This window comes from Homalodisca vitripennis, chromosome 4 (assembly GCF_021130785.1).
Source record: "Homalodisca vitripennis isolate AUS2020 chromosome 4, UT_GWSS_2.1, whole genome shotgun sequence".
In the NCBI taxonomy this organism is placed as follows: domain Eukaryota; kingdom Metazoa; phylum Arthropoda; class Insecta; order Hemiptera; family Cicadellidae; genus Homalodisca; species Homalodisca vitripennis.
In genome coordinates, this window is record NC_060210.1 from 147,299,650 (window position 1) to 147,326,183 (window position 26,534).

The 26,534-nt window shown below is 31.7% G+C and overlaps 1 protein-coding gene across 1 annotated transcript; it reads right to left on the reverse strand.

Annotated features, from left to right (window-relative positions):
• On the reverse strand, nucleotides 1–26,014 carry LOC124360279 (polycystic kidney disease 2-like 2 protein). Its single transcript, XM_046813744.1, has 15 exons — nucleotides 25,880–26,014; nucleotides 23,575–23,794; nucleotides 22,886–22,996; nucleotides 20,584–20,723; nucleotides 17,916–18,047; nucleotides 16,090–16,208; nucleotides 11,902–12,126; nucleotides 10,539–10,767; nucleotides 9,006–9,242; nucleotides 6,669–6,758; nucleotides 4,718–4,870; nucleotides 2,841–3,058; nucleotides 2,564–2,667; nucleotides 1,982–2,021; nucleotides 1–297 (listed from the first exon to the last, which is right to left on the reverse strand). Exons 2-15 carry the CDS (start codon nucleotides 23,777–23,779, stop codon nucleotides 183–185), a joined length of 2,118 nt encoding a protein of 705 aa, XP_046669700.1. The 5' UTR covers nucleotides 23,780–23,794; nucleotides 25,880–26,014; the 3' UTR covers nucleotides 1–182.
• Between the last annotated feature and the right edge of the window lie 520 nt (nucleotides 26,015–26,534).

Below are 26,534 nucleotides of genomic sequence, written 5' to 3' on the forward strand. Positions count from 1 at the left end.
TTACTTCTGAACAAATTTATTTGTTTAACAATTACTGTTACAAAATGAACACTTGCGTAAATACTAAAAATAAACAGAAAAAAGTAGAATGTTGATTAGAAAGATTCAACATGCTAATGACATGCTTTTTTCATTTAGCTTTTGTCATATACTCAAAGTATTGGCTAAAACATAATTAATTATTAACGTCTTCCTTCAAACTTGGATAGTTTGGAAAGAAATTCATCTATCAGTCTGTTTGCAGCTTGGTAGTGGTTCTCAAGGTATTCCAATTTCTGTATAACAATGTATCGCAATCTAAAACAAAAAGAATATAAACTGGAATAGTTTAGAAAGAAATTCATCAATCAGTCTGCTGGCAGCTAGGTCAAGGTATTCTAAATCCTGTATAACAATGTATCACAATCTAAAACAAGAAAAGTTCAAACTTGGATAGTTCAGAAAAGTCAGTCTGTTGTAGTGGTTCTCAAGATACTCCAACGTCTATGCCATAATTTGAATCATCATCTAAAACCAGAGAAATTCTTACACAACAAAACTTAAATGCGTATAACATTTAAGGCTTAAAGAACCTATTAAATGGTTAATTTTATGTTTTTTGTTTAAAGTTTATTATTAATAATTGCAGATAAAAAATACATGGTCTCAGTTTTACAATTGTTTTATGTTACAAAAATAAAATATTATGTTTTGAGAACTGGAATCTATTTTATTTCCTAAAAAATATAGATACATGGTTAAGCATAGAAAAATGTGGAACAAAATCAGTATGAGGCAATACATTTGCTGAATTCAAATTTTACTCTTTGTTTTGTATTGCACATCAAAGTTCAGTCAGGATAGCGATGTGACTATATATTTATTGTTTTTCTTTGTTGCATAAACTTGACTTACAAGATTTCATATGTACCCCAAACACAGGTGGCATTATAGTGAAATTATATGTGAGGTGAGTATCACCTTCCTTGGTTGGGGGGCAAATGGTTCAAACATTGAACATAATCTCAGCATGGGGTTTCAAAGCAAGCAAAGTCCAGTCATACAGTCTCAGTGAAATTTTAACTATTTCTGAGTTCAAAATCGTCTGTTCAACCAAGATTATGCACTGTAACCCATTATTTCTTTAGTAGCTACTTAGTAAATAGTTATTTTCTATCACGAGTATGGGAATTTTGAGCCAAGCAATACCTACTCAGAACATACCACTGACTAAGGAAAATGATTTCTACAAGTTTTGAACGTTGACAAGCATCAAACCAGAAATGGTGAAAGCCAGAAATAGTCCATCATTGTGCATGCTAGCGTGTTACAAAGGCATAAGTACATCCTTTGGTACTCCAACCCTCACTGAATCTATACACAAACAGCTACCCAACCCGGCCAACTTTCCTAACATTACTGTACCAAACAAAAAACTACAACAAAAACAATCAGAAAAACTAAAAGGTTTGCAAAATATGCAAGCACTTCGTAGGGTTTCAATGGATTGTTTATTATACAATCAAGGCAAATGCCTTTACTCATCTGCTTTCTGCTTAAGTCATGACTCAACCTTGAAATCCAGGACAGATATCTTGGGAATAAACACATCTTTTCCCATGATGAGTATGAAAATTGTAACTATCACGCAGGACAAGAGAAAAGGAAGTTTTAGGCAAGTTCATGCACATGTACCCCAATATCACCTGATTGAATTAAAACTGTCTGAAGACTACTTTTTGATTCACCAACAAGCAAAGATGGTCTACAAAAGCTAAATAATTGAACTGATAGATCTTGAAATGTACATCTCTACATCGGAGTATGGTCCTCTAAACCCAAGAAACAGTTTACGACAATGGATCGTCCTGTCTTATGTTACTTTCTGCTCCACATGAGAAACCTGTAACATGCCACTTTAAACACTAGTTGTTATTTTACCTCAATTCTGAGAAGATGACTATGTATAATATCAATAACATTTTTAGTGATGTGTACTTACATATCCTTCTGTGTAAGTGGTGGAGGTGCTTCTCTTTCTCCTGCAACATATTTCAAGAAATATGTCAAGTTTATGACCAAATGTAGACTAAAATTTTTACCATTATTATCAATCAATACAGTTAAACTTAAAAATTTTGGACTTTTTCCTAGAATTTTGTAGTTTTATTTAACAAAAGTGGTTACAACGGGCATTTTTAAGATTTATTTTACCAATCAACATGTAAGTTATTCAGTTTACCTCCATTTTCATTGCCTCTAAATAGAAGCTTAATAGCAATTGTGTATATGTATGTCACATAAGAACCATCTAAATGTTGTTGTAATAATTTATGTATATTCAAAACCATCAGGAAACAACCAACAGAAGTGTTTTGTTATGGCTCATTCAGTTTATTGACTTGATACCGACTAGTCTGTGAAGTTAAGTTAAAATCGTCAGATTTTTAGATGAAGTTTACCAAACATTAGCATTCAATTGCATAGTGCAACCTATGTGAACATTTTGTGATCATTCAAGTACTTATTTTCCATAAAATAGATCATAATCTGAGTACTAGTCAAATCTATATATTTGTGTTACCTTGTCTGTAGCTAAACTTATCTTCATCCATCGCTGCAATTTTTGAGTCTGTAATGTCATACTTTTTGAAGAATAATTCGATTTCAAGTTCAGAATAACCAGCTCTGTAAGAAAAATAAAACAATCACTTGTGTCATATATTAAAATGATTTTCTAAATATGGAATATTAACATGTGTTTTGTTTTTCAATACACTCTCTGAATGCCTTTGTAAATTTGAGTCATCTGAAGTGTTCAGAGGAAAATGAAAATTTTATTATGATTGTTAAGAACTTACTGGCGCAAATATTGGCGAATTGCTTCCGTCGGTGATCTTACTTTCTTCTCAAAGCGCTTTCTTTCAATCTGTGAAAGAAGCCAATTACACTCAGCTTTCTCCAGAAGTCGAATGGCCCAGAATGATATCATCTCCCCAATGAATGTCTTTGCTCCCCCAATCCTTACTTCACTCCGTACTTCTTCGTATTTGGAAACGAGAATTGCAAGGAAGACGTTCTAGATGAAATCATAATAGGAAAGATCAAGTTATAAACTGTATCTTAAAATATCTAAATTATTGTAACCAGATAAAAATTTATAGTTTATATATACATTTTCTGAAATATTTAACAATAGCTGCATTTCAGGAATTAACAATAGTAACACTTTATTTAGGCAAAAAAGGATTTCATTGTATATTTGAACGAGTGTAAAAATATTGCTAAGTAAAGCTAATTGTTACTATAATATTGCATATATCATACGCAAATATTAAATATGATTTAAAATAATTTAACTAAAAATCATATATGTTATTTACTTTGAATTCTATTGTTTATCAAAAACAAATGTCATAAATTAAATTAAGTTCTAAATCATTAAGAAAAATTTTATTTTGAAATAATTTAAAGTTATAGGACATTAAGAGTATAGAACATTTTATTACAAATTAAGTTTGAATTCGGTTTCAAATAACATCAGCAATTAAAAATGAGTAAAATTTTGTGGAAGTATATTGTATTTGTATAGTGGAAATATTTTTTAACTTTTTGAAAGAAGTTCTCATATGGTATCATATATTGAATTCATCATTACTTGTTTTAACACATTACTATATAATAAATTTAGCATATTTTAGTATAAATACCATGTTTTAAATTGTCATATACAATATATAAAAAAGTAAAGCCCATGATTTGGTTAATATATTTACTATATTTTAAAAACACACAGAAATAAGAAGCATTTAATGTGCATGGGGTGCCTAGTCTTTGGGTTTTTCAAGGTACAAAACTTGAGTCTATCCACAGTCATCATTAACCTTGGACTTTTGACCAAATGTAAAGGTCACCTTACTATTAGGAGTCATCCTTATTAGCTTGAGTTTTATGTGCTGATTATGAGCTCCCTGGCAGAATTACGTGAGAGAAAAACCACCGTCATGTTATAATTACGTCTCTTATTATATACATTTCAGGTCTTTACAACCTCGTGCCCTGTACAGGGAAGCCTCAAAAGACTCTATGTACTACAAATGTTACAGTATAAAACTTGTGATTGTGATTCAAAAATATAAAGCCATGCTCTTAAGTTGATAAACCAATGGAGTGAAAAAGATAAACAAAAACCCAGTAGATTTGTGATAAACAACACTTACTATTTTAGTACATTCTATTTTAAAATGAAACAAATTAATAAATATTCTTTGGTAACTGATTTCCTCAACAGCTATAACTAAGTAGTAACATCTTATTAGGGTATTAACTTGATCAAGAGTGGTCAAAAAGATAATAACTAAGAAAACTTAAAATTTTACATTCCCTGCCACTTTGGAAGGAGTGTTTTAGTTGTTACATTAGTATATTCAATGCAAGAATTACAATAAAATTTATATAAATTGTTTTGGAGATTAAGTATTTAAATTGTCTCTATAAAAACAGGTACCCTCAGACAGTAAATCTAACTCATTATTATTATTGTTTCCGTTTTTTATAAACATCAGCAATGACTGAATAATACAGTATATTGGAAAATAGAAGAGGGTTTAGTCACAACATTCTTGTAAAAATTCAAAATTTAGTTTATTTGGCTGTTCAATTTTTTCATACAACACTTGTTCCAAATAAAATACTATTGTTATAAATTAATGATCTGAAATGATTATGCAGTACTTACAACTAAAATAAATGCAATGAAGAATATAAAGGCGAAAAAGAATATAGGACCATAAAATGGATCTGCTTGTACGAGTTTGTAGTAGTTGAAATCTCCTACAGAAGATCTCATCAGAGCAAACACAGCCATTGGAAATGATTTGTAGTCTTCCATCTACACAAAAAATAATTGACATGTATTATCGAAATACCTAAATTGTTTAACATAATTCCACTACATTTATAAGATAGTAATTGTGAAATCTCTGAAAAACAATATTGTTAATATCTATAAATGATTCATAATCAGTATAGAGTTGCTAGAGAAACAAAATCTTAAACATAAGTAGTGATTGATCTTTATATTGTTATGTAGGCCAATCCATACTAGAAAAATACACTAAAATCTTTCACCGTCTAAAAGCAAGTGTGGTGTTAAATAACAGAATAATAAATAGGCACAGAATTTCAATATAACATTTCTTGTAATTTATCAAATATTTCTAGTGTAATATCCCAATACCATAAAAAGAACTTTAAAGGGTTTAATAAAAACCTTTTCAGATAAAAAAATAAATAACTTTTTCATGTGCATAGCTACTAACATAATAAAAAAATACATCTGTCCATTGGAAATGAGACATGTCCACGTTTTCCTCTCTATTTTTTTGTCTCTATCTCTCTTAGTTGAAAGATTTCTGTAGTCTCTCTATATATTACTGAAAATTGATAAATATTACAAACAAAAGTTATTTTTTGTGTTACCATCCCATATTTAGGTATTTGGATTAATAACTCCGCCTTATTGGCGTACCCAACACGTACCAGAGTAAGGAGGAATTGCCTCCCCAAGTTAGGTATGGCGGCAGCGAGCAATCAAATTTGTATAACATAATCAAATGGTGTAAAAACTAAGAAATATCTAGAGCCACCTAGTAATTGGTAGAGGAATCTGAACGTCCATGACTTGAGCACCTGGTTTTGACTCTGGGTATACCTGTCCTGCTTTTTATGAGATTTGTACAATAAGGTTGCATTGAAATAAAGGTCGTAACAAATATATAAAGAGAGTTAAGATAATTGATCAGTTTAAGATAATTCCATACAATGGATTTAGTATTTCTTATCATATACAAAACAAATTTCTCAATAACTTTAGCATGCAACATAAAATATACTGATATTTATTTCATTTAACCACCTTGGATCATCACAGAGTAATGAATTAGCACATGCATAAGAATTGTCCAACCATGTTGTTATTATTAATGCACGATGAGTACACATCACTCATTAAGCTTCTTTGTTTCAATAGCTCTTGTGTGAGTGTCTCCCCACTGATTGGATTGTAAATGTATGTGCAAACAATGTGCTTTTTGTAAGTGTATTTGTTTGATGCACACCTGTTTAGTTTCATACTGACCATCTGAAGAGAAAAGTAAAAAAGGAATATAAAAATGGAACATTACAACTACAGGGTTCATTATTGAGACAATTACTGTTCTCAATCACCAACAACTTACACAATGTGGAAAATAATACATTTCTTTTTAAAATTTCTCATTCATTTAGTGTAAAAAAAAGACTATAAAATAAATTAATGAGTTAGGGTAGGGCTATCAAGCGCTCTCTAGCACTCTGCTTCAAATAATTAAGTATTTGTTGTTAAGTCAGTGTACTAACAGAATATACTATCACCTGTATATACAACAACTAATACTGTTTGATGTGTATTTGTAAAAAAGTGTACTTTTTAACTTTAATTGTTGTCATTAATTTGCATTGAAAAAGAGCTGTATAAAGATGAAAATAAGTTCTACCCAGATTTACAACAATGGTAAGCTGGCCAATAATGTAAGGTGCTCGACTGAGGATCAAACATATACAAAGCAACAACACAATGATTTATTATTGTATAATAAATTAATATTTAGTGCTTAATAATATTGTAAATAGAATGAAAAATCACTTACTTGACTGCCAAATAAGAAATGTCCGACAAGAGCAAATGCAAAATATACATACAAGAATAAAATGGAATAGTTGATAATATCTGGGATGGCCTGAAACATGTAACACTTGCTTGGTAATAAAATTTCTTATTGTTAATTGTTAAAACTGAATATTAAATTTTAAAATAAGTGGTTAATAAAAACAGCACAAAAAGTTGGAAACTCCTCCCAACAATTTTGCAATGTACATATTTTACAGTAATAAGAACTACTGTGCAACACCTACGATACAAGATCCAACTTGTGTCTGTAATGTGGCAGTTGAGCGTGATGGAGTGTCAGTCATGTAGATAACATCAACTTGAATTCCATTGAGGGAGGAGCTACTCCATATTGGAAATATTATCGTCAAAAGACAAGCAACACAAACTGTACAACAATTCTAAACTTTTATTTCAGTTTTAAAAACCTAGTTATAATTTTAAATTATAATAAAATTAAATTATTGGATAATGTCTACTATTTTACCAGCATGAATGTTTTCAGAAAAACAAACATGTGTCAGATATTGAGTTTGTTGATCTTAACTCTTAGATTCTAAACACTATTCATTAATGTGACAGATATATTCTGCAAACTTGAGCAGATAACAATTTTATTTCCTTATATTACAGTTATATATTATAATTATTATTCCTTATAATTATATTTCAAATCACGGCCAGTGCCGGTTTACAAAATAATGTTTTCTGTCAAGCACATTCTAAAAAGTTTTCTCTCTATAATAATAAATTTACTATGTTTATCACTGCTCTTTAACACCTCTATTCAGAATTCCTCAACCCTATCATTCTTCTCCCCTTCTCTTGTTTCCTTGGCCTCACTCCAAAAACCAAAATTATGTCCCATAGAGCATTTAGAGAAATGTGTGACTGTTGCTGTCGTTTGTAAAACCATTGGACAATAAATGTTAGTAAACCAATCTTAAAAACAACCATGCAAATTCCCTTACTTGACAGTGATAAAAATATGAAACTGCTTCAACCTTGAAATTTGGAAACTTATAATACTTTTTATTAATTAGGTTAGTAAAAACAGTCAAGAAGTTTCAGTATTTAATCAAATGTGGATAACTTAAATTGTAAGACCATTATCTCAATTAGTCAATCTGTTTTTTGAACAAGGAGTTTTTCCCTCACTCCTGAAAATAATGAAAGTCAGTCCAATTTTAAAAAAAGATCAATTTTTGACAAATAAATATAGGCCTGTGGATATAAATATGTAAATAAATAAATAAGTCTGTTTCTGGACTTGTCTAAAGCATTCGATTGTATTAACCACTCCAAACTGTTCAACAAACTTGAATCTATGTTATCAGAGATATGCCCCTTCAGTAGCTTAGCTCATTTTGTAACCACCAAACACAAATGGGTCAAATCTCAAATCAACTCTCTGAACCAATTCACCTGAGTTTTAGGGTCCCTCAGAGACCAATTATCAGTCCGATTCTTTTTCTCATCTATGTTAATGACATAGGGTCATCACTACTACATGGGAGACTCGTACAGTACGCTGATGACACAACATTTTGTTTCAGGAACAGATAAAAAATTATATTGGAACAACAAACGTTTATTGACATCATCAAACTGTGTTGAGAATTTCCACAGCCTCAATCTCAAAGCGAATTGCTCAAAATCAAATGTCCTGACTTTCACACTGTGATCAGGAGATCCAAAATGATGGACCGACCATCTTACTGGATGAAACTATTTTGGAAGAAGTTGATAGTTCCAAATTCCTCGAAGTATACCTGGATCGGGTAATGGTCACATTGACCATGTTTGCTTCAAACTGTCCTCGGGCATTTATATGTTTTGAGCTGTTTAGCCAAATAATGCCCTATTCATGTTTTGATGACGGCGTATTATGGTTTGTTTACCCCCACCTCACCTACGGTGTAGTATTGTGGGAAGCAAGCACAAACGGCCAGTTCTCCAGAGCTTTTAAAATCCAAAGGCGATTCGGATAATCGCCTGATTGAAGTTATAAGTGTCATGCAAGGAAGCCTTCAAAAGGTTGCAACTACTGACTCTGCCAAGTCTCTATATTTTAGAGGCAACATTATTCTATATATATATATATATATATATATTATATATATATATATATATATATATATATATATATATATATATTCAAGCAAGATATGATTAAAAGTTTGTTATAGTGTGCTTTTTTACTACTCATAATTTCAATTTACTGATTAGTTTGGAGTAATATTGAGTTACCAATGTACCAAAGTTATGTGGCAGCTATTTGCATAAGATGTGAAAATTACCATAGAAACTTACTCACCCTTGAAATGGTGCTCTGTAACTGATGCATGACATACACTATGCTCAAATATTTAAGAAGTTTGAAGAAGGCAAATGCAATTAGAACTGCAAAGCTATAACTGTAGAGTATATGTATGTAGAACATCTGATCGAAGCTGGCATAGTTCCACTGATTTTTTACCGATACCAACTCAGGCAAACTCTCATGGACTTCCACATACAATAATATGTCCAGTATTACCACCATGTAGCATGCCTATAACGTAAAATTAACATAAATAAAAGTTACAGAAAATTAATATTAATATTTTCGTAATCTTAAGTAGCTATAAAGTTGTTTCCAAATTTCAACATATCCTTTTGCTTTCTCTCACATAACAGAAGAAAGAATTATAATATTATACTATATTATTGATGGGTTTATCCTCAATAAAATATATGCTTTAAAAATTCCTGATTACAAAAAGTTGATTTAGGAAATATATGTCTGTTATATGTGTGCAATGTCCATATGATGTAAACATAGCCATTGAATAAACCACAACCATATGATGTAATATTAACTCTTGGTAGCTGGTAAATATGCAAATAACATTTTTACTTTTTGGGTATATTTAATGAAAAATGTGTTCCAAACAGTTTTGATAAAAACAAAAATGTTCTAAAGTAATCCACCAATAAATTTCATTAAATGTTCATCATTAATAAAACTTTTTAAATATTTCACTTCCTATAGTGAAAACCTACAACATTTCAAACATAGTTTTACAAACTGATGGGTTTTTCAGGATTTAAAAGTTTACTCAGATTACTGTAAATGTAATAAAGCCCTAAATAGGGCTTGCGTTAAATAAAATGTTTTAAAAATTTCCACTCGCCAAGAATAATACTAAAAATAACTTGTTTAAAGTCAAACAACAACACAGTGATCACTCAACAAATTAAATTTATTTTTAGTTGTCATTTACTGTTTATTTACATATAGAAGCAAATCAAGTTGCATGTCACCAATTATAAGTTCTATAGCATGTGTAAAATACTGTTGTAAAGTTTAATTTATAATTTTATTCCAGAGAGTGATTCCTTAAGATCATATTGATACAGTACAAGTGTAAATTTCATTATATTTTTTTAATAGTTGTCAGTTTAATGAATTGTTTACTTATATATGATTTTTAGATGCAAATATAGCACTATGCATATGAATGTAGTTAGAAAATATGTTGTCTTTCATATCAAAAGGTTGTTTCAGGGTGTTTGGAACATCAAAATATATATTTAAGTTCATTAAAATACAAATCATTTTTCCAGATAAGTTCAAAAAGATTAGTTTTTCTTTTTTCTCTGTACATTTTAACACCTTTCAAGTATACAAATGTATATAGCAAATTATTTAGAGCTGAAATGACAGATAAAAAGCTTATAATAATTTTATTTTTGTGTTAACTTTGGCTTGTATAGTATTATGTTTTCATTTCATAACAAATAATACAGATAACATAATTGTAAATATCAACAAAATAACTAATTTTAAATAGAAATGATTACTTACAACGAGAATAATGATATCAATCCAATTCCAGAATGACTTTAACAGTTTCAGTCTCAAAGTAACTATCTCAGCCAGTTTTTGAAATGTGTAGAAAATAACAAATATGCAAAATACAATTTCACAAAAAAAGATGAACATGTCATAGGAGTCGTTGTACTTGATAAATTTTTGCACATAGTTCCAATGTGAAGGGATCACTCCGCCACATGGTGGGAACTCAAATATAATTCTGCAAACAGTATTATTAAAACTCATTACAATGAAACAAATAAAAAACCACGCTTACACAACAATCTGTACCATTACAAATTTGATAGAGTTTACATTCTTAGCATTTTAACTGTGGCATCAATGAAAAATGTGGTCCTGGTGTCTACTATGCAAACCTACTGTTAACAAGCCAAACATGGCGAGCACACAATTAGTTTCACTATAAGTCAGTAAGGATAATGCACTTTAGTAGTGCAATGGCCCCAAAGAACTGCTTAAAATAAAAAAAACGTAATTTGAATATTATAAGAAATCATAAAAAGGTATAAGTTTTAAAATATAATATTGAAAATATCGGCTAATTTTCATGTTAAATTTCTCTAATGATGTTTAGAGTGCACGTTTTATACAAACTAGATAGACAGTTGAGATATAGCTGGGTGTTTCTAGTTACAATAAACCAATTAATACCCCAAGTCATAAAGGTTACATTTTTCTGACGGCACCTCATTGTTTGTAAAAAATGTGGATGTTTGCAATAATGTTGAAAAAAATCACTAAACTCACCCAAAATTAAAGATGTAAATTTAGTTTTTTTTCACTATCTCCAACACATTATAGAAACAAGATGGATAAGAAATTTACTTATAAATTTTAGAGGAAATCCATGTTGAGAAATTATTGCTTTACAAGGACATACTTCACATGTTATGATGGACTTTAGTATGCATATAAAAATGTTCTTACATTACTGTCATATATATTTCCATAAGCATGCCTTAGTAAAATGTTTTCTCTTAAATGGAGACTTAAAACACAATAAAATTTACAAAAAATGCTCATATCACACCAACTATTAAATGTTATTGTACAAGATATTTTATTAAATTAAAAAAAAAAAAAAAAAAAAAAAAAAAAAACAACCCGTAAATTGAATTAATGTTATAAAAAATATTTACTGCACTAGAATCAGAATAATATAATTAATTGTTACCCTTCTTTAGAAATTTTACCACAGCAGTAAAACCGACAAAACAATGTTTGATATTTATAAGTTTTATAGCAGTGTATAATTTCCTTACTGATCTTCGGGTATGTACTCATAATTTAATTGAGTTATCAATTGATAAAATAAGCATAATATCATACTCACTTGAATGTACAAAACAAATTTATATTTCCATTGTAGATGGTAAACTCAATAAACATTGCTCTCGTGCTTCTGTCTATCCATTTGCCATTCCGTAGTTTCAAAATAGTTTGTTCGGACTTGGTGTCTATGTTCTGAAGAAGTGCAACGTACCCTCCTCCATTGTAGTTTGTCAGGATGCCCTCTATTGACGCTGTACTTGAATTTTCTGCGGTTTTGTACTTCCACCTTTAAGAACATTTAGTTAATTACGTGTTCATATTATTCATAAAATGACGGTTGGAGTAATTATGAAGCATGTAATAAATAAGCCCTTTTTTCTGATGAAGTCTGGCCTGGATGGAAGACTTTTATAACTGATCTGTCCTGAGAGGTACCACTCCTCGCATCTTTGCTCATGCTCAGCCTATCACTTGTGGGGCTGGATAGTATTTATTTCTGTCTGCACAATATTTATAGAACAAATTAGCTCTAGAATTTACATTTTGCATCATTCTTGTATATGCAGCATTGAGTTTGATGGCACTGATTGCCATGAGACTTGGTTGATTGTAAGTGATCACTATTATATTGGTCTTATGGATAACCATGATGGAAAGGAGAAAATCGTAGAACAAAGAAATTTGAAAACAAATTACAGTAATTTTATACTTTAAGATGTAACATAGTAACACATGTAAGAAGGTTACTTTGTTTAATTGGTCGGTAAGAATTTGTTACATTGTGTTGGATCCATTGATACCCCATTTTTTCAGTTTATTTGTATGTAAACAAGTTGGAGTTCAATGATGGTGCATGTCTCTCCATGGGATTTGGTTGAACATTAGGAAAGGGTCATTTCAAAAATGAATTAAGCTAATAAACTTGAAATTTTTTATACGAGGCACGTCCAGAAAGTAAGTGTACTGGTACTCTCACAGCTGTAGGGAATACTTTTTCGACATGTTGGCAACACTGCCGCGTAGCCTGAATCCTCCCCTTCAAAACGAGACCAATCCGATATAATGAGGTGAAAACTGTTTACGGTAATGGGGCTATGAATCGTACGAGCGTGTACAAGTGGTGTCACGAGATTAAAAATGGCCGTACTTCCGTGCATGACGATCAGAGGAGCGGACGACCTTCCATTGTGACTGACGAACTTGAGGAAAAAATCGAGAAAGCGGTCCGTGACGATCGCAGATTGACGTTAGATGAACTTTCTGCGATGTTTCCGCAAATCTCCAGATCCCTGATACACGAAACAATCACAGAAACTCTCGGATATCGGAAATTGTCTGCGAGGTGGGTCCAAACACAGCTGAAAGAACAGCACAAGTTGAATCGAGTGCAGAACTCCAAAGAGTTTTCGGAACGCTACGAACTTGAAGACGATAATTTTCTCTACTCTATTATTACTGGAGACGAAACTTGGGTTGCCCACTACACGCCTGAAACTAAGAGGCAGTCTAAACAGTTTTCACCTCAAATTTCAACCGGAGCTTTTCCCTTCACAACGAGATAGCGAATGACGGCGCGAATTTCGCACTTGGCGGGAAATACGATCGACATTTTTCGCGAGAGATGCTACTACGTCAAGAGTTTTCAACACACTATCCTCGGATTGGTCTCGTTTTGAAGGGGAGGATTTAGGCTACGCGGCAGTGTTGCCAACATGTCGAAAAAGTATTACTACAGCTGTGAGAGTACCACTACACTTACTTTCTGGACGTGCCTCGAACTTCACTTTGCTAAGTTCAGGGGTTTACTTTTACATAATAAAAATACCTTTTTTCACACTCCTACAAAAACCTAAGAGTTATTAACAAAAAATGTATCAAAACAATCGAGCACCTCCTTTATTCACCTGATCTCGCTATGTGTTACTCTGGTTGTTCTTCAGTTTGAAGAAAGATTTGCATGGTTATTGCTTTTATTCAGGAGCTGAAACTGATGACGAGTTTTATAAATATTTTCACTCCATTCCAAAATTTGGGTGGCTGATTGCTTTCAACAAATGGGAAATCCAACTTCAAAAGTGAATCAACACTTGAGGGGATTACTCTGATAATGCCTAATGTTTCGATAGTCTATCGTAAAAACTTTTCATATATCTCAAAAGTTTAAGATTGGGTCACATTGTATATGACAATTGGTCCGGCATACTCCTACCTTGTGTTTGACTACATTTATTGTATAAGAGGTTGAGTGAACTCCTTATAAACAATAAAGAGTTATTAAACATTCCAAAATGACATAAAAAAGTTGGAGAGGAAGAATCAAGAACAAAAAAAAGTTACATTGTCGACGCTTACAATGCTCAGAAAACATTGATTTCCTCAATAGGTTTAGAATTTGATTTGAAAAAGAAGAAACTGAGAACATGTGGCAATGAGACAATGTAATAGGTTGTCAAACATGTGTGGTTTGATTGTATATTATGTTTACAAATTTTAAGAATATACATCTGCAAATGGAATTTTACCTTCAAGGATATGAAAGTACAAGTACCAGTTTGAGATTTATGTGCAGTCATCAATGTGTACAAGATGAAACTGTATTGTACTGTAAAACATTTGTTTAGAAAAATTCAACCTATGCAAAAAAACAGCTGAAGAATGCTCCTGTGATCTATTTGGAAGTGGAAATCAAGAATTGTGTTGATAAAATAAAACTACAAAATTTAAGGAAGGAAAAAATTTTCATTTGGTAAAAACAGAAAAATCTTAGGAAAGGAGAAAATAAGATATGGTTGCAGCCTAGAATCAGAGTAAAGTGGAAAGTATATACTTTGATTCACGGACAACTTTGCCTCCTTCAGGTATTCTCAGAAATATAATGTATTACGAAAGGCAAATTAACTGTATTAGGCTGTGTTTACTACCTAAGCATCCATAGTGCCAAATATAACGAAAGCCACCATTTCTCTAGGTCTAGGTTGATGGTAGAGCTGACCGCAGAACTCAGTAAGTAGGCAGTGCCTCAAGGAACACATCTCAGAAATACATCAAAGGTTTGATTTTTGTAGGGGTTATTCAAAAAAGATTAAAACAGTTTTAATATGAAAAACTGTTTTGGAAAATTGCCTCACTCCTGAAAAGATTACTCTGTGTAATGTTCCCTAAGAGCATAGTTTTTTGCCTTCACCATGGTGATTTTTAACACATATAGTAGTGTGCTAACTAAACAGTAAACAGTTTACAGTTAGTAACAGTGTGTAAACAGTTGTATACTATAGATTATTACATGAATGTGATAAAAACAATTCATAAAAAGTAAGTATGCTTTAGTTAATAAGATGAAAAAACAAAAATTACACAGGAAAAAAACAAATAACAATTAATTATTAAGTTGACAAACATTTGTAAGATAAATTGGATAAAAGCAAGAGAAGTTGGATTCAAAAATGAGAAACCATGGTAATAATTTTACTAGAAAATTTAGACATAAGTAAACATATTATTAAAGAAGAAAATAAGACAATCTGTTGACATTTTAATATTTGAGCGAAAAGTTAGTTGAATTGTGACAAAATGGGAAAAGAATTAGCTATGATTATGCCTCTAATCCCAAAAATATCAAATCTTTGTACTGTCCCTTTCCCAGTGATAATGAAGTTGAAGTATACATATGTCCAATGAAAAATCGACTTTCAAGAACTAAATAATTAGATTTATGTACTAATTGAATATTGTATAATTAGCTTAATGTGATTTCCAATGTTTCATATTAAACGTGGTTCAAATCTTTGTTAAAACCATTAACTTGTTTTTCATGCTGTTCCTTTTAACAATGTTCTCTCTATATAAAAGGCTTGAGCGCAATAATAATGAAGTTATTTTAATATGTTAATCCAAAAAAATCCATATACCTCAACTTTTGCATAATTAAAACAAAAACAACTTATGTCAGCTGTTAATCTGGAAAACCCCATTAACCAAAAGGCATACTGAAAGTAGACAGATGACCATTGTATATTTTATTAGTGTTTTAATTTTAAATAAAATTAATTTAGGATTTAAAATAAATTTTAAAGTGTTGGATATTTTAAAGAATAAACAGAAAATTTTGTCAATAAATGTAATTTTGATTAATTATAAATTTTTAAGTCAAATATTTGACATTTTGGCTCTTGGTCTAGTGATCGATAATACCACATGTTTAAAGTTTACCCAGAAAATGGTTGTATTACATCAAAAAGAGCTTACTTACTCTTCACTGGTTCCAAAATCATCAGTTGCTTCATTAATTGAAGAATATGGTCCGTAACAAAGTTTGTACTTATCCTTAAAAGAATCTTGCATTTCACAGGTTCCATTGCCAACCCGTACCTAAGTTTTAAATAACAAAAACTACAGTAGTACGGTACATGAACTAATATTAAGAAAAACATTGTGTAAAATGTGTTCTGTTAATTTTGATGAGATCTTACATCCTTAAACCCTGTTAGTGGTGCACAAAACTTCTTTAAAAAATATGTGAATTTTGTAAAACACTAGGAGTGTGATATTTTTTACTCTGAAAAAATTATCAAACACATCACAGACTCTTAATGAACTCTATTAGTGACATCTCAAGGAAAAACAAAAATACTGTTATCTGTTCCAGCTGATAAAATTAAGAAGATCCAGGTTGTTACAGCTTCTATATTCACCTCAACAATAAGGGCATTTGTTCCCAGAGTCTGTCTCTTGGGAAAGATGTTACCTCAGTGTAGATTTCAAGGTCTACCTGGGGCTGGGACCAAAGAAAGTGAGTGGGAACATGCATCTTGATGGAATTTTTCAAACCCAACAGCCATCAAAATTTTTCTAGCCCTTTTTCCTTTGATATGTTTTTGTTTTGATAAATACAATTTCCTTAAGTAATATTTAACTAAAAACGTATTATTTTATACATTATATTTCATAGCACATTTCATATCCTCGAGCCATTATATAAGGATTATACACACTAGGCATGCGACTATCCGAATTTGGTGGAATCAAGTGGGTTTCGGTTAATCGAAATTTCGGATAAGGTGGACCGCCATTAAAAACTTGCTTCCGGTTGGTATTTATAACTAAACTGAGTGGGGCATCATGCACACGCGCACGAGCCTACGCGAGAGTTTGCTCTCGCTATTTATAGCGTTAAATAGAACCTATCCTAATCAAAATCACATTAATGGCATAAAAGTATATACAGCGATAAAGGTCTAAATTTATTATATAGTAAAATTGATAAAAACTATTAACTAAAAATAATTACGTTGATGATTTCGACGCCTGTTTGGAAACATCTTTATGGCTGACTACATAGTTTCTCTTCTAGTAACAATCACTGCCGCAACATTGACGAAAGACACTTCGAAGAGACACATATTATAGTAATGTATACATCAGTCCATACAAAGTTCTTAGTGGATTAACCTCTGCTTAACAACATATGTTACCAGTAATGACGATTACGATGGATTGTGTACTCCATTTAAGAAAGCACCTACGCTTGAATGATCATCTGATGCTTGACTTACATGTTACAGTCTCAACGCTAAAGGATGGTAGAAAAATGCTTATCTGTTAATACCAGTTGTTGTTTTTAAATTATATTAAAATTAGATTTTCCCATAAGAAATTCTATTTTGAATGTAATTTATAAACCATTAATAATAAGAGATAATCGTATTTTTACAGTTAAATAGTATTGAGACTCTAAAATCTATATTTTCAGTTTTAAACTTTATCCCCATGTTAAAAATGGACCCTTAGATGGGCGGCTGCTTACTAGCGTACTCTGGGTTACTCGGCATTCCGATAACCACATTCCGGATAGCTAGGGATTCCGGATAACCGCATTACGGATAATTAGGCATTCCGATAACACCATTCCAGATAAGCAGACAGTCCGGATAACCGCATTACGGTTAGCCTTGCATTCCGGATAACCGCAATACCGATAATCGCGTTCTAGCGTGTTAGTATTATAAATCGATAAAGGAAGTAAAACAAACTATTTAACAAAATATCTATCAAAATAACATATTCTATTTAGACTACCTGTCGTATTTGAGGCATTCCAATCAACTTGTTTTCAAAATAATTTTCTTGCGTGGATTCTGGATTTTCATATGGATCTGGTTTTGAGTACCAAAAGTCATGGTACAAGTTATGTAAAATGCTCATCTGATACTGAAAAATATAAACGATAAAAAATCAAATCAACATATTTACAACCAACACTAAGTGTTTATAAACAGCAATTAATTATTCTGGGAGTTAAAAACTGAATTACAAGTATTGAAACTCATAACAATGAATTGCTATTGCATATATTTAAATAATCATAGAATAGGTTCATTCCTTCGATGTAACACTATAGAGTTGTAAAAACTATTTTGTATTTAACGTTATAATTTAACGTTAAATGGAAAAATAGCCATTCAATTCGCAAGTATTAAGTACATCACTAAGGTAAATACTAACTTCTGTTTCAATAGTCCTATGAAAAACGATGTAAATTTGCCTACTCAGAAAAAACAGAACACACAAGTCTCACTGAAACACTAACCAGTAGCGACTTCTGTTGATAGGTCATAGTTACTAATGCCACGTTTGGATTTTCTGTACTTTTGGAGTACGTTTACAAGATTTAAGATAACTCGTAAATGTTAGGAACTTATACAGCTTAGTAGCAGTATAGGTGGTCGGTAACAGGCTACGCCGACTTACTGTATAATCATGAATAAAACATGTTTCTTACTCTAGAAGAACAGACTAGATATCCAATATAGTAACTCGAAGGTTCGTTTTTGGCTGCCTAATAATTTATATTGCAATGAAATGGCAAAATACACTTTTTCCACGAAAGTGATTAGAATTACTATACAAACTTTAGAAGACCATCAATTTCTGAAGCATATTTTTTAACTAAAATTTTGCTATATTCATTATTTAGCTCTCTTGTTGATAAAACTTGTGTATATGGACTATCTTTATATATATATATATATATATATATATATATATTATATATATATTATATATATATATATATATTTCTTGTGTTCGTGTGTATGTGACTGAACTCTTCCTAAACGACTAGACCGATTTTGATGAAATTTTGTGTGTGTGTTGAAGGAGATGCGAGAATGGTTTAGATTCACAATATTTGGTCCTATTTAAATAGTTTATTTAATTAAATTTTTATTTATAAATTGTTGTTGATATTGGAGTGTTTTACATGGGATCCGGCAGATTGCGCTACGACACGTAATATAAATTGAACTGATACTTAACAGCTGTTAAGACTTTCAGCTTAAGTTCACCAAAGAGGCAGAAACATGTGTTTACATTGAAATTTTAGTAAATATTGAATTATTGTAAAGTGCTCAATCAGTAGTGTAATGCAGATTGCAAATACGAAGTTATTTAATTTTAAATTTAGATTGCGCCAATGATCAATAATAATCTAAAATGTACCTACAATAAAATGCTATTTATACGCTGTTATAACAACTACCTTATTGTATAAAGCTGTGAATGTTTGCACATAACGTAATCTAATATGGTTAGTACCTTTAACATTGTGTATGGCCTTTTTACTGTAGTTATTGAAAATCAAATGGAGATAACATACTCTTGCCCTAATACTTGAAGCATATACTCCTAATACATATTTAGTAATCGGTAAAAATATCAAAATCACTTAACCTTCAAAATTTAACCTTAGTTAGATTCCGAAACCAACATATGAGACAGTTGTTTTGGTCAGTGCAACAGAATAAATTTATTTTAGAACCGTAAATAGATTAGACTAGGAGTGAATTTAAACGACCAGAACAGACCCATATTGACCGCAGTAACTTTTTAGTTGGACGATACACTTTCGTCATTGGGATAAGATTCCAAAACAACAGCAAAACAAAAAACAAAAACGAATTCCCATATTAAGATGGAAATGAAATCGGGTGGTTCATAACTCAACGGCAAAATTTTAGAAATGGATATTTATATACAAAGGAGAAAATTGTATAACAATAAGGATCAGGATATAAATATTTACAGAGCCACCTATTCAAATGTTTAATTAACTATTACTCAGCACACTGCATATCTGTTTCAGAAGATTAAACACGTATATATTAGAGAAAATGTTCAAAGTAACCTCCTGCCTCAATACAGGCCTCTAACCGTCGTCTCGCTGAGTTAACCACACAGTCCAAATTGTTTGGTACAGTGGAAGCTGTCTGACAGGCTCTCTCAATACAACACGTCGTCTCGCTGAGTTAACCACATAGTACAAATTGTTTGGTACAGTGGAAACCGTCTGACAGGTTGTCTCAATACAACACGTCGTCTCGCTGAGTTAACCACTCAGTCCAAATTGTCCGGTGTATTGGCAGCTATCTGACAGTCTGGGGAGAGATGGCTCACAAACTTAGGAGACCTACATCAAAGTGATTCACAACACGACTGACTACTTGTGCAATAAATATAACCGGTTTCCATTTTATTGCAGCATAACATGCAAGGTTTGTCTCTTCGTAAGACACATACTCGCAAAATTTACACTGCTCAACCAGTGTTCTTATAGCCTAACCTTTTATTTACACGAGGAATCCATTCCTGAAGTTTTAGTGTTGAGTTTTTAAACACAGTGTATAAAAACACCAATATAAACCAAACTCACTGTGATGAGAAACTGTTATGAATTGCCTCCGCTTACCTTCCAGACTTCACTCTTTGTGTTGATTTCGTAGAAAGTTTTCGTAGCTCCATAGTCTCCCTCGAACTCTTGCTTCGTGTACAGTGTCTCCATGGCTTGTGAGAAGTAGAACATGTCGAGGGGCGTGGAGCCCAGTGTAACTGTAATACACACACATTTTATATCTGTAATTAGGGGTTTTTTGTTGTTCTCTTAGGACAAGAAGCTTATAAATTGCACTTAGTCATGTAAGAACCTTTGCGCTGCTTCCGGAGTGATAGGATATTCAGGATGGGTTAAGTTAGGGAGTAGAGGCCGCCTCCTATCGAGATCCATGAGGAAGAATTAGGGCACTACATCTCAAAGTCATCCCGGAAGAAGGGAAGGCCAGCTTTGAACCAGCCTCTCCAGTCAAAGTAGGTAGGGGTGGCACACCCTTGTTGAGGTTAACAAGAGCCTCTGAGGGAAGGGAACAAACCCCACCAACTCCAATAGTCATCTTCCACAGTAGACTAGACCTATCGAATTGCCCATGAACTCCAGAATCTCAACATTTGCGGTTAGTGATGTGCCGCTACTGGACATGCATAAGGTTGAAGTGGCACATTGGTTTTTACTGTGCCCAGTGGTGGGTTCAACTGGTAGGTATAAATCAGCCAGAAGTGATCCCTGCTGGGTACTGTAATTGTGTTGAAAATAAGACGTTTTGTATGAAATCTGTGTGAAATAAGCTGTTTTGCATGTAAACATGCTGTGAAAATACGCTAGTTTGTACGAAGTCTGATGGACATATGTTTGGTTGTATGTGGAACATGTGGAAATACACTGGTTCACTCCTAAAAATTAATATTTTTTCAATCAGAGAGTTTAATTGACTCTTATTGGTTACATGAAAATAAGATGGTTTGTGGATGAAAATATGAATTATTTCAATGGAGATAAGCTGTTTTAGGCTTAAAGGTGAATTTAAACACGTTTTAGCAAATTACAAAAATACAAATGGTTTACTCAGACAAATGCAATAGACAACCGAACTCAATTTCTACTTTTTGTTAATTAACCTACCTTCTAAATTGTACAGGCATACTTAATATTTTCTAAAATTGTAATATAAAGAAATGTTTTAGCCTCTTTGATACACTTCAGAGTTGATAGTGCCAACAACTGTTTAGTGCCAGTTAAATTTGAACTATGAAAAAAAAATGCCATCATTATTTTATAAAATATTTCGAAAACTATATCTGACATTTCTCTTTGTATAAACCTTCCTCGGACTTCATGAATATTTCAAGTCATAGTCATATTATAACGTTGTTACATTTCTGGAATAATGACACTATAAGTCTTCTCATATTCGTTTGCGTCTTCGCAATTCGTAGCAACACAATTAGAATAAATATTTAATTATTGTAAATATGTTTACCTTTCATTTACGATTGTGAAAAATGCCCTGTATTGGTTATGGTATCTAACATCCTACTAAAACTATATTATCCGCTTAAACCTTAAGTAGTTTATTAAATAATAATTTTTTTTATATTTTTAATAAAGTTAAAAACCGTTCGTAGCATAAGAGAGAATATCAAAATATTTAAATAAAACCGTACAAATTAAAACTACAATTTTGTGAATTTTAACACAAATAGAAATATATCTATTCAATATTTAAGATATTTCTTCTTATAAATTACTGAGGTAATTTGTACTAAATTTTCTCTTAACAATGAAATAAATGTGATCATGCTAAATGTATTACAATATGCTTTCCATCATTAGATTATAACGTATTTCGCCAGCACTAGGGTCGTCGCCTAGTGGAGACTGTGGACTGCCGCCATATGGACAATGCGCTCTCTGCTCTTGAGACATTTTTCACAGTTTTAACTCACCATGCATAGTGAAGAAATTATAAATTAAAACTTATATAATTACTTTTTCATTATCTGAGTGTTAGAGGTTTCTGACAAATGTATGTGCGCACACACGCACACATAAAACACATAAATCTTGGATTGTAGGGTTGTTTTGGATTTTGGTGATGGGAGGGGGTAATAAAGAAGCGGATAATCTGAAATTTTGTAAATTCAGACATGAAACAAAACGCACAAGTAATTTAATGGGTTACATACAAAGAGAAGTTTTAGTATTTCAATGCCAATACACACGTGTTAACAATAACAATGTAACAATGTTTACGTAGATACCTCAGAACTCAAAATATACAAAAAAGCCTTACTTTCATTCGCATAGCATTTTATTGTGCAATGTAAGACATTAAAATTACGTAGAACTATCATTTTTAGTATTTTTCAGCTTTACTTACTTAAAGTAATTAAGACCAAGAAGATAATGTAGATGATCGCTTCTCTGAAGGACACGGTGACGAAGGTCCTTCGATCCAAGTAACGGGCTATTTCTCTGGTTATAAGCAACTCTGAGAACAAAAAGTATGGTTGATGGGCTGCAAAACTAGCTTCAATAACTCTAAAATCAAATAACTTTTTAGAAGTCGACCTACAATTCCATTACTTAGAGTTAGGCCGTATATGCGTACGTTATATCATCGGTAATCTTTATAGGGGTAAACAAATTGTAATGCAGATAATGAGTTAACTTATTATTACATCGTTATAAACCGATGTTTCACTGTTTCAGGTGGTTTCTTTTCTCAATGAAAATGAGCCAAAAATATTGTTATGGCTTACAGTAAAGTTAAAATAATAATGTGTTGTCATACAGCAATATACTGTAGCCTAGGGCCGTATACTACAAAACTACATCGTTTTAGTTCAGAATAAATGGCAACACACTTTATATTACAATTCAAGATTTTTTGTCTACCAGATTTTAGTGCCTGTGTAGTTTTAAATATTATTTTTGAACATGACATGATAAAAATAACATTGCTACCTGTATGCATATAATAAAATAATGTAATTTTATGTTCAAGAAATATAAACATCAATATTGAATATTGGAAAATACTAAGTACTCTTAACACATCGCACTTACTATAAACACGATTCCGCCTGAACTTCTCGAGAGGATGATTCTTGTCGGTTTCCGGGTCGTATAATATCTCGTAGTCATCGGCCAATCTCTCTTCTTCCTTCTTCTTTTCCTGAACTGCTATGGGCTTTTTGATCTCTCTAGGCGTAGTCATAGAGCTGATGAAGGTAGTAGTGACATCCTCATCCGGTCGCGTTCTTTTCGCCATCCTCAGCTCTTAATTCTGTCCAATCACAAATTAGTTTATTCTGTTAACATATGTCTATAAATAGTTTTTTTATATATAAGGGCTCGACCCGATCTATCAGTTATGGTTCTTATCATCAGCAGAGTTTATTATTGGAATTATCTAGGAGCACTTAATATTGGAATAGAGTTGGATGGATAGCTAGATAGCACATGACGAAAAATTTGGTCATTTCAAAGAACTGAGTTCTCAATAGGTTTGGGTTTCACGTTTCGGGTGTTTGGGTGAATTATCTCTAGCTCGGTATTTCGTATCCTCATCCTACGTGTGGTGTAGGTGAATTATTGTGGGTACGGCGCCCTTCCTATCACTCCTATCCATGTTCCCATTGTTACTCTTTTCCGTATGTGCTTCCGGCAAAGCCAAGAAATTAATAATTATGCGGAAAACGTTCCCGAGAGGGAGTAATACCTGGCCCGGTGGGTCTTTAATGAGCAAATGTCACACTCACCAGCGCTGGTTGTATTAGTATTTTCTCCATCGATATGTGTGAGTCATCGAATAGTACGCAACTAATATTAGTAACTCTGTCTCAGTTACTATATATACAATCTCGCAAAAATAATCAATAAAACTACAACTGAGTATTTTAGGCTGTTATTTATTACCCGGAATTTCCTGTACGATGAAGACCGACTACCATCAATCCTCACAAATCCATTAATAAAGTCTGTCAAGACTCGGTAGGAAAGAGAAGGTGATTTAATTTTAAATTAAAATACAAGATATAACTTTTTCGGAAAAATATAAAATTTTCATTTTTTTTGTTTCTAAGTATAAAAAGAATAAAGTAATTATTTAAAAACTACCTCGATGGGAACAAACTGAGTCTGAAAATTTTAAAGGTGCAAGAGAAAAAAATATTGAAGTGTAAAAAATTGAGTTTCAGACTATTAGTGCATATTTCAAATTGAACAGTTACCAGGCCTTATTTGGTACAGAGGCAAGAATTGTTAGAAGGTAGTGTAATACCTGTAAAACAAATGTTCACATTATGCTTTTAATTGGGCCAAAAGTTTTGAATTGGAGCAAATTGATTTTTAAATTAACTAAATATATATTTATTTAATTTTGAAATGCCTTTACAGCGAATTTTATTAATCTTGACGAACATCCCACACAACAAACTTAATTTAACTTAGCTTATCCATACGTAAAAATAACCAATAGCTGTTTTTTTTTTTTTTATTTCACTTTCTGGACAGACGATTTATGGTAAGACCATGGTGATCTGTTGTGCAAAATATGCGTTTATTTCAGTGATGTGCTTTATATAAATATCCAGCACTGTTAATATTAAACTACTACTCATAATCTGAGGGATAAGGTTATAATCATTCGAAAGGTTAACTTTTTTCCTTAACATCACATAATAAAGTTTTCTAGGATGACAAGGACCTAGAATATTACAGTAGATCCGAACATACAACAACGAACGAACGAACTAAAATACTTTTAACGATTAATGTACAATAGTACAATATATAATTAGTATTCTACATAATTTTTTTATTGGATATCCTATTATGTTGCCCGCCTTTGCTAATCGTAAACTAGAATATGTTGATGTCTTACCCAGCGTGAGTACATCGTGTCAAATATCTCTGAAAATCGCCTAAACCTCCCAAAAATCTGGAAGTTGGCTAGTGTTGAGAAAGCCTACATATTGTTTACACCAAATGTAAGATACCGACTAAAGTTATTGGTGACAGGATATTAATTTGGTTCCTTAAGTTAAAATATCCATTAAGATATGTATATGGCCATGAAAAATAATCTGTAGAAACTATGTTTCATAAAATCAAATCTAGATATATTTGGTTTTGTCCTTTTTTCATTAACATACAAAATAGGAAAAACAGAAAATGTTACACATGTAAATTTGAAAAAAAGCAAGAAGCAAGAAAGTTATTTTTTCTTGTCACAGCCTACTGAAATATTCATGATTGTGGGAAATAGATCTTCCAATTAATTATTGTTTAATTAAGAAAATAACACGATCCATTGTAATTAACGCACTTGTTAGTTAACCAATTGTTAATTAAAACCTACAGAGCTTACCTCTTTTATTGTATCTGAGATATTTTTGGAACTAAATAACGCTGAAATATTGAAAAGCGCTAAAAAGAAACTCTAACATAACCTTACTAAGTTTGTGCTGATGTAACTAGTGCAGGAGAAAATGTTATGATGACAGATTTGAAGTAAAACTATGTTACTCAGCTGAGCTTTGTTATATTGTTCAGCTGATTAACAAAGAATATTTACAACAGAATACTACAACATAATGCCAGTATTTCAGTAACTATGCCAGATTGTATATCTAATATACAAAGTAATATATTATTCTTTGGTATAAAACTGGTAGTAGCCGTTCTTCCCAAATTGAATAATCAATCATAGTTTATAGTTATAGATTGATTGCGATTGATATAATAGTTTCTTCAAGGGTAAATATAAGAATAGTTATTATATGTTGTACTATATTCACGACATAGTGTGTAGGTAACTGTTTGCAATACATAAATTAGTACGCAGTTTTAGATCAATTAGTTAATTCGTACATTACGTATTTTTAAAGTAAATTTGAATTTGATTGACACAGTGAATAGCATGTGACCAATAGTGTATAGTATATATAAACATAAATTTGTATAAACTTGATATACTTTTATATCAAGTTGATACAAATAGTAAATATGTCTATAAGATATTA

Bases quoted from the DNA above. Each gene is read 5' to 3' on its own strand.
- LOC124360279 (XM_046813744.1), bottom strand. From the start codon at position 23,779: ATGGCGAAAAGAACGCGACCGGATGAGGATGTCACTACTACCTTCATC. The intron at 4,871-6,668 runs GTAAGTGATTTT...TTTTTTGTGTAG, and splicing joins ATTTCTTATTTGGCAGTCAA to ATGGAAGACTACAAATCATT. The intron at 2,022-2,563 runs GTAACACAAATA...AATATGTTGCAG, and splicing joins TAAGTTTAGCTACAGACAAG to GAGAAAGAGAAGCACCTCCA.